Below are 9,952 nucleotides of genomic sequence, written 5' to 3'. Positions count from 1 at the left end.
GAAAGCCCGCAGGTGATGGAGATTTACCGCTGATTACAGAACCGGCTTTCTGACAAAATGCGGGTTAAATATCGCATGCGATTTATCGTGCAGCCCTAATATATATATATATATATATATATATATACAACCTAAACAATTAAAATGTAAACAACAGCGGTAACTCTTAAATTAACAAGGTTTAGTGCAGCCTTTCTAACATTCATAATTAATGAACAAATATTAATAAATTATTGTCAAAAATAGTATGTGTGATTCCATGTATTTTATGTACAATACATATATAGTTTACCGAGCAACAGGTTGTTTTAATTATAGTATGGGATAGTTGGTTAGTAATAAAGATGCATATCTCTGATCTGTTTTGTTTTGCTTGTCTGTTTCATTGTAAAAATAATACAAGCCTGAAGGTGTATAATTGCATGCTTGGTTATCAGCATATAGCAGCATTAAATAAGACCGGAACATATGAAATTAAGGTATACTACATGCGATATTACGCCAATCATGGTACAGTGGATACAGTGGATATTCCTGAATAAACCTATATAAAGGAATTCAAGCGTATTATTATTACTACTAAACTCAGCTTTCATTCTGGAGTGCACCAGCTTTAGAGTCCACTGGAAAACAGCGTCTTGTTTAGAAGTACCCGAGAACAACGCACATATCTGAGGAAGAGTCAGTCGCAGGATTTCTGATCGTTTGTGAGATAAACACGGTTTCATTTTTGTTTGAATTTGTTTATATCACATCTGCATCGGAGATCGGAGCTGCTGCTGGGCTGCGGATCTGATGTCTCACAGTACGTTTGAATAAGACTTTGCCGGAGTGTTGAGTGTTATTGTATGTAACACAACGTAGCGTCACGTTAGAAAGTGAATGACGATTGGTCATTTTACTGTCTGTCAGGTGCTGGCTTCACATCTGAGTGGCTTGTCTTAAAGTATGTGCTTTTTTTAATATGCTTTTAGACAAACCATGTGCCAATCCATTAATCAACACCATTGCTGAGTATTTTCTCCTTAAAAGTGTAGTTTCCCAATGGCACTCCCAGAAATGTGGTTTGAAACAGCCCTAGGTTTGCTACGTCACAAACCAATAACCAATCACGTCAAGGGATCACAAGCATGCAAAATATACCAATACCAGCACAAAACAAAAAGCTTTTTATTTTTATTTAAAAAATAAATAAAAAATTAGACCAAAAAAGCCATGAGGCCGTGGTTTAATGTGAATTTAGAACCGCTAACTTGCATTATAACCCGCAGCAACAGTGTAAAAGTAGCCCGGAGTCAGACCCACCTCTCCCGCCTCGGTGTCTGCACTTCACACGTTGAGTGGCTTGTCTTAAAGAGGAAGCATAAATGCACGATATGGTGTCATAATCCGTTTTGAAAAACATCGGCCACATGGAAAGACTTGTCGGCCGACGTGGATATTTAAAAAATTCCAAATATTGTCCACGCCGATATATCGGTCGACCACTAGTGATCATAATTAAAAGTATAAGTAGGGCTGGGCGATATAGCTAAATAATTGATCAACAATCAAACACAATAAAAATTAAACAAATATCTAATTTCTAATGTTTTATATGCAGATTAAATAGGTCTTTATTCTATAGGTCTAATTGTCTCCCGAGGTTTTAAAAATTCATATCATAACAAAAATAAACACCGGTATTCGGTATGAACCGGTATACCACCCAGCACTACCCTCCTGATGCACACCTAACATTCAAATGCAAATGTTTTTTTTAAATTCGACTAATACTCATTCTTTATTCACAATCTCCTCATCACAGGCAGGCACAGCACTCAGTTCAACATGTGTTCGTGTTTGTGTGTGCTGTCTGCGTCACTCATAGCAAACATTTTTTCTGTCGTTATCGAAGAAGGTGTACCGTCGATAAATATCGATACCGTTTTATCACCCAGGCCTAAGTATGAGGATGTAATGATGAGAAGAAGAAAAAAACTCTGAACATAAAATGTTCAGAATCTGGTGGAAAATATGTTTTCCTATAATGTCACAATGCAAATAAAATGTTTATTAAATAGGCTTGTTTTTTTTGTTTTTTTTGTGAATTATGGCGTTTCAATAAAATTTACCCTGCAAGTATGCGGGCAGCTGTTTTTGTTGATTGCATATGTCCCTAATAATGTCTTCCTGAACCAGGCAGGAAATAATCTCCTGATCGTGCAGAGTCCAGGGGGGAGTCAGCCTGCCGTGGTGCAGTTGGTGCAGCAGAAATCAGATCAGCAGGTCGTTCAGATCCCCCCGCAGGCTCTAAAAGTGGTACAGGCTGCCTCTGCCACACTTCCCCCTGTACCACAGAGACAGACAGTCACACCCAGTGTGCAGGTGTCCCCCCCAGAACCCACACAGGTACATCAGGAAACAGCATTTTTGCTTTATGGTTTAATCAAGTTTAAACTAGGGGAGTTAATTCTGCTTAATTTCAAAAAAATTAAGAGAAATCAATAATTATCTAAGGATGTCATGCATGTGCTCTGCTCTCCCAGGTGCTGATTAAAACGGCCTCAGGTGAATGGCAAGCTGTACAGCTACAGGAGACAACTGTTACCACACCAACAACACCCACCAGCACCCCCACACCTGCGGTGGTCACTAAAAAGTCTCAAACAGGGACACGGAAAGAAAGGACTCTCCCTAAAATTGCCCCAGCTGGAGGGGGTCTCATAACACTGAATGCAGCCCAGCTAGCTTCTGCTGCTCAGGCAGTTCAGACCATTAATATTAATGGTGTCCAGGTGCAGGGTGTTCCTGTAACAATCACCAACTCTGGGGGTGAGTGAGTGAGTGAGTGCTTCGTTTCCACAAACAGATGCGAAATGCAACTTATAATTGATTTGTGTTACTTACCTCTTTCAAAGAATTGGAGTGATGCATTGTGAATGATGTTAACATGATCTTGGCGGCATTTTGTTTGATGTGTTTGTGTCTTTTAGGCCAGCAGCATCTCACAGTGCAGACGGTTCCAGGTACAGGTCTGCAGCTGGGCGGTGTGCAGACACAGACGCAGACCATGCAGGTGGAACAGACACAGACACTCGCACTGGAACTGCAGAGTCAGCCAGGAGAGAAAAAACGGCGTATGGCCTGCACCTGCCCGAACTGCAAAGACGCAGAGAAGAGGTTGGAAAGTTTGAAATATAAAGGTTTTTTTTTGTTGTTTGTTTAAATTAGTGTAAAATAGGTCTGTGCGAAATGGCCAAAATATTATCACGATATTTTCTTTCCCCATATTATTCAATATCGATATTTATTACAATATTCATTTCATATCATTAAAAGAATAGTTCGCCCAAAAAAATGAAAATTTGCTGAAAAGTGCTCACCCTTGGGCCATCCAAGATGTAGAAGAGTTTGTTTCTTCTTCAGAACAGATTTGGAGAAATGTAGCATTACATCAGTTGCTCACCAGTGGATCCTCTGCAGTGAATGGGTGCCGTCAGAATGAGAGTCCAAACAGCTGATAAAAACATCACAATAACATCACAGTAATCCAAACGACTCTAGTCCATCAGTTAACGTCTCGTGAAGTGAAAAGCTGTACGTTTGTAAGAAACAAATCAGTCATTAAGGCATTTTAACTGTAAACTATCACTTCTTGCCAAAACACGAGTCCATAATCTATAATAATTAATAAGGCTACCTCTAGTGAAAAAGTTCATCCTCTGATGTCCTCTTACATCAAAATCCATTGACAGTTTTTAGGACTTTTTTACTTGTAAACGGTGCTTGATCTGTGCTTGATCTATTTCTCAATGGAGGAAGCGTTGTTATGGACTTAATATGGTATTTTAGCTGGAAGCAACAGTTTGAAGTTATTGATTTGATGATTTTATTTATTACAGACATGCAGCTTTTTGCTTGGACTGGAGTCATGTAGATCTTTTGAAATATCATCAATTGAAAAAATATCAATTTGCAACAAAACGTATTTTTAGTTTTGTCAAATAAGACAGAACAGAACTTGTATACTTTTAAAAAAAATTATGAAAAATGTATTTGCTTAATGTATTTGCATAAAATAGTAAAAATAATAACAATGGTTAATATTATTGTTGTTGTTGCTCGAGTGTGTATACCGTTTAGTAGGCAAAATTTCTATCACCACTCATTCACACAGAGATATGCCGACAATGAAAATCTAGTATCAGAAGTTTATTTTTGATATCATGGATTTATTTTTTCTGATAAATATCAATATTGATTCAATTCAAATGGTTAAAGGAAATACTCAGTGTCAGAAATCACTTTACATTTTTGCATGCTGTAGGCCAGGCGAGGTGGGGAAAAGAAAGCACATCTGCCACATAGCAGGCTGTGAAAAGACCTTTCGAAAGACTTCCCTGTTGCGGGCGCATGTCCGACTGCACACGGGAGAGAGGCCCTTTGTGTGCAGCTGGGTCTTCTGCGGAAAACGATTCACACGCAGTGACGAGCTGCAACGACACGCCAGGACACACACAGGTATGCAAGCTCCAGATATACAGTACACATGCACTTAATACAAATGTGATGTATCTCTAATTAAATTCACCTCATTTTTCGTCTGTTTTCAGGAGACAAACGTTTTGAGTGCAGTAAGTGTCAGAAACGTTTCATGCGGAGTGACCACCTCACGAAGCATTACAAAACGCACATCAACACAAAGAGCCTGTGAACATCGTCTATCACAGGGTTTCAAGACTTTTGGGGGGGATGAGAAAGAAAAACGCTGTTCCCGGGGCTTGAAGGATGGGAGGAAACAGAGGTCAACCTGCCTTCAAATGTACGATGTGGCCCTGGAAAGTCACCTGTTTTCACCAGCTGTTTCAGGGTAAACTACACTCCCGCTGTCCACATTTTTACTCCCCCTCATCAACAGAGGAAGGCTGGCTGGCCGTAAAGTGTGGCTCTCAACTGAGATTCATGAAGAACAAGGATGCCAGTTGTGTCTTGGCTTGATTCCTCTGGTATACGGAGCAGAAAAGATGTCTGTCTCAGCAGCAACAGACACTTCAGCCAAAAAAAAAGAAGAAAAGAAGTTACTTTCCCTCATCATTTAAATTTTTTTCCCACATGTTTTGGTTGTTTTAGCTAAACCAAGCCCCTCACATGAAGTGTAGCAGCTAATGGACAGTGTTTCCTGGCTTTTATTGTGTAAATGTTTGTTTTCTTACATACAAACATACATTTGTACATATTCTGGCAAATTTGAATACAAAAGTGATGCTTTGGACAAACTCTTTGACCCAGTTAAATTATATTCAGTTGTTAAATGATTTTTTTTAAAGTCTGCTTTGGAATTGTAAACAGAAGCTTGAAATTTTGTATGATTTTGGTTGATTGTTTTTAATATTAGTAGAGGTTTTGGAAAATAATATTTTGGCTTTTACAATCATGTCTTGTATAGAGGTGATGAACAAGAGAGTAAATATGTTGGGACTTGCTACATGTTGAAAGGTTGATCATCACATAAAATAAGGAATTAATTTATTTAAAAAAAAAAGAAGAAGCTTAAATGGCATTGAATGTATGCAGGTTGTGTCTTTGTTAAAAGATTGCAAATGTGTCCATTCAAAAATGTAGATAGAAACTCACGTTTATGTTCTCGTGTAAAGCAGGAAAAAAATATCTCCCAAAGTAGGACAAAATATGATGAAAATGTGATTGTGGTTACATTATACCAACTGAAATGTTTTATTTCATTTAAGGTACATGTAAAGTGGCTACATGCTGATGGATTGAATTGTTAGTTAAATTCAGTCATTCCATTTAAGTTCATCTAAGCTTTTGTCCAAGCTCTCTAAAAGAGGCCTTAAGAAGAAAAGAAATCTGTGCTTATGTATGTTTGTATAGTGTCTGTTGTATTTGGGTGTAAAATGTAGAATAATTGTTACACAAATGTGTATTGGCTATTGTTGCCAAACATGAAATATGTGGACTGTGTACAGTGTAAATGAGAAGGCAAAAAAGCAGCATTGTATAGTTTCATTCCATGTAAGACTAATAGATTACCCTTTTTATTGACTAAAAGTTGCCTTAGTCTGAAGCACCCCATATTTAAAGAGATTTGTCTTTTTCCAGGGAACTGCATTTGTAGACCTGCTTTATTTTTTCTTTTATTATTATTTTTTGTCTAACTTATAAAGTGTTAAGAAATGTCAATTTATGTGCACTGACCAAATTCAGGGTTTTCACTGAGTGGATAATTTAATTTTTTGGTTCATGTACCTACATCTGATTTGACAGAAGAAAAGTTCTTTAGCTACCCTTGATAAACCCCACATTTAAAGAGCCCTGGCTTTGAAAATCGGTAGGTAACCCTGTGTTTGTATAACTTGTATTGAGGAGCTTAGACCAGAGAACTTGCTATCTTTTTCTACAGTCAGACCACCGCTCCCACTCACCTAATAAAGCATAACAGACTTAAGTGTTTCTCTGTTTTTGAATGGAATTAGTTCTTTCAGCATTCACTCACTCTCATGACCAAACCCACACGACTTTCTGTCATGACTATATACTAACATCAGGAGGTGACCTGACCAAGTTCCCCAGTTAAACTTTGGGTGTAATAAACTTGCCAACAATAGACTGGTACTTTTGACATGTGCAGACTAACTCTTAATTAATTAACCATTTTGCACAACACATAAAGTCCATAATTCTTTCTTTGCTGCTATAGCTTACATTGGGATAAAGTAAAAGTGCATGGAAATTGTATATAGAACAAAGATTATTGGAGTTGTTTTTTAAAATAAGAAAATACAATTTTAAACTTTATACTTCAAAAATTGTTAATTTAATGCATTACTTGGTGTTTTTTCTTTTGTTTTTTTTCCTGAGTAAAAATTGTTTCACCGATTTCTTTCAGTGTATACTGAGGAGAATAAAACATCTAGTGTCATGGATATGAATATAAATCAGTTCTTTTGTAAACCCCAGCTGACAACTGTTGCTCAAACACTTGTATTCAAATATAATAGTGTAGTGACTTAATGAAAAGTCTATCTAGATGCAAAGTAGGGTCAAAAACCTAGGGCAAAAATCAGATATTGTTTAATAAGATCCATTTAAATGTCAGTCTAACTTCAGGCCTCAGCAAACTCCCAAGGGGGTCTGAAGATGACTTAAAATAGGACATTTTTTTTCTTTGAAGAGCCAGGGGAATATGTGAGAAATCCTAATTTAAAAAAAAAAAAGTGATTTGTGGACCTGTAAAAGCCACATAAATTACTGAAATCTCTTTGGAGTTATGATATAATATTTTGTTGGCATTTGGCATTATGATATATTAATCTGTATCCAGTAAATCACAAATGACCGGAAAAGTCATGCAAACGTATTTGTTAAAAAAGAGTGGACACATGGAAGAGCATTCAGTTCTTAAAATTATTTAAGTCCTGAAATTTAATATACAGAAAATGTTTGTGTTTTTTGTAAAATATTTTGTAATGTTTATTCCTTTTTTAGCATTATTTTAGTGTGATGTGACACTGTACACGACATGTTTGTAAGCTTTCTCCTGGGAATGATATTCTTTATTATTGGTCCACATTTTCAACCTTTTTTTTTTTTTTTTTATCAATTCCTGATTTGTGCTCAACAACCTTCACACACATAATTTTTGTATTCTTTGGTTTTTCCTGATTTTGAAAGCTTTTTTTTTTTTTTGTTTAGAACAGGAACATAAACATATGCATAAACATATGGGGGATACAAAAACAATTAAAAGGTAAACAAATATACAGTTATTTTACAATCATAAAAGTTACAACTTATGAATTTTTTTATAAGATTGGATGTTTTTAAGGCTTTTTTATTAGTTGAATTAAAACAATTAAACCTTGTTTCATAGTGGTGGTTAGTTCTCCTTGATCTATGCATTTTTTTAAAGCCTCAAAAAGCAAATCCTTAATGTGATCCCAGAAAACTTTATAAAATTCAAAAGGTAGGCCATCAGGGCCAGGAGATTTATTTACAGGGGACTTTGATATTACACCATCCAATTCTTTCATTGTAAGTGGAATATCACAAACTGATTTATTATGTTCCGAAATTTGAGGAATAAAGGGAGTTACTTTATCAAAAAAGGAATCAGCCGCAAGATTATCAAACGCAGAAGAATATAATCTTTGATAAAAATTAAAAACAAATTGAGATATCTGAGTTTTACAAGAGGAAATAGAGCCATCAATTTGAAGGGAGTGAATTGACCTTTTTCGTCCATGTTGTTTTTCAAGATTAAAGAAATAAGCTGAATTTTTTTCGCCAAATTCAAGCCAGTTGGCTCTAGATCTAACAAAAGCTCCCTTTGCTTTTTCAAGATACAAGGAATTTAATTCCTCTTGTAAAGAAAATAGCCTGTTTTGATCTTCTTCTGAGAGCTGTTTATTTAAGAGATCAGAAATATTTGTAAGTAAAACTGCACATTTACTTTTCTTTTCAGAGGCAAGTTTTTTACTAAAATAAATGGAAAATTTTCTGCACTCAAATTGAAGGAGCTCCCATTTGGCAATAAAAGATATATCTGCCCTTGTTTTGATATCATTGATTAATTTTTTTATACCTGAGCAGTACGAATCATTAAGAAGCAGGGAACAGTTTAATTTCCAGTAGCCAGGGTTATAGGTTCTAGAAATTGTTGGCTTCAATATTAAATCAATACCACAATGACCAGTTAGTGGTGAAGGACTACAAGAGACAGACGACAAAGATGAAATCAAAGAAACAGAGACTAGCCATAAATCTATACGAGATTTTTGAGTTTGATCTGGTTTAAACCAAGTAAACGAGGTGGAACAAGGATACAGAAATCTGAATGCATCAATCAAATCTAGAGATTGACAGAAACCAGAAATGACCGGATTAATAGCATTTTGACATTGTCTTGGAGGATATCGGTCTTCAGAATAATTAGGGGCATCATTGAAATCTCCTCCAATAATCAAGTAAGCAGAGGGGAACGTTTTTCAAGAACAAGCAAAGAAATCTCTGACATAAGAGTAGCATGTCGATTTTTCATAAAACCAGACTGTGTTTCTGAAATTACTTCTTCCAGACATTGTTTAAGACGATTTGCATACACGGCTGCCAGAATCTTATAATCTATATTAAGGAGAGATATAGGTCTCCAGTTATCTAAATTAAGAATATCTTTATTTGGCTTTTGAATTAAAACAATTAAACCTTGTTTCATAGTGGTGGTTAGTTCTCCTTGATCTATGCATTTTTTTAAAGCCTCAAAAAGCAAATCCTTAATGTGATCCCAGAAAACTTTATAAAATTCAAAAGGTAGGCCATCAGGGCCAGGAGATTTATTTACAGGGGACTTTGATATTACACCATCCAATTCTTTCATTGTAAGTGGAATATCACAAACTGATTTATTATGTTCCGTAATTTGAGGAATAAAGGGAGTTAATTTATCAAAAAAGGAATCAGCCACAAGATTATCAAACGCAGAAGAATATAATCTTTGATAAAAATTAAAAACAAATTGAGATATCTGAGTTTTACAAGAGGAAATAGAGCCATCAATTTGAAGGGAGTGAATTTACCTTTTTCGTCCATGTTGTTTTTCAAGATTAAAGAAATAAGCTGAATTTTTTTCGCCAAATTCAAGCCAGTTGGCTCTAGATCTAACAAAAGCTCCCTTTGCTTTTTCAAGATACAAGGAATTTAATTCCTCTTGTAAAGAAAATAGCCTGTTTTGATCTTCTTCTGAGAGCTGTTTATTTAAGAGATCAGAAATATTTGTAAGTAAAACTGCACATTTACTTTTCTTTTCAGAGGCAAGTTTTTTACTGGAAAATTTTGAAAATTTTCTGCACTCAAATTGAAGGAGCTCCCATTTGGCAATAAAAGATATATCTGCCATATCACTGATATCATTGATTAATTTTTTTATACCTGAGCAGTACGAATCATTAAGAAG

The 9,952-nt window shown here is 35.7% G+C and overlaps 1 protein-coding gene across 2 annotated transcripts in view; it reads left to right on the top strand.

Annotated features, from left to right (window-relative positions):
• LOC107674551 (transcription factor Sp2-like) overlaps positions 1-6,376 on the top strand; it is a 15,072-nt gene extending 8,696 nt beyond the window's left edge. For both annotated transcript variants that reach the window (XM_016468552.1, XM_016468553.1), the window contains exons 4-8: positions 2,182-2,391; positions 2,529-2,814; positions 2,976-3,162; positions 4,310-4,503; positions 4,596-6,376. In XM_016468552.1, coding sequence (XP_016324038.1) covers positions 2,182-2,391; positions 2,529-2,814; positions 2,976-3,162; positions 4,310-4,503; positions 4,596-4,696 — 978 coding nt within the window. In that variant the 3' untranslated portion in view covers positions 4,697-6,376. The remainder of the gene's footprint in view (positions 1-2,181; positions 2,392-2,528; positions 2,815-2,975; positions 3,163-4,309; positions 4,504-4,595) is intronic.
• The last annotated feature ends 3,576 nt before the right edge of the window (positions 6,377-9,952 follow it).

The sequence above is a fragment of the Sinocyclocheilus anshuiensis genome, unplaced genomic scaffold, assembly GCF_001515605.1.
Source record: "Sinocyclocheilus anshuiensis isolate Anshui unplaced genomic scaffold, SAMN03320099.WGS_v1.1 scaffold572, whole genome shotgun sequence".
In the NCBI taxonomy this organism is placed as follows: domain Eukaryota; kingdom Metazoa; phylum Chordata; class Actinopteri; order Cypriniformes; family Cyprinidae; genus Sinocyclocheilus; species Sinocyclocheilus anshuiensis.
Note: the sequence above shows the minus strand (reverse complement) of the source record. Positions and strands in the feature narration are given on the sequence as shown.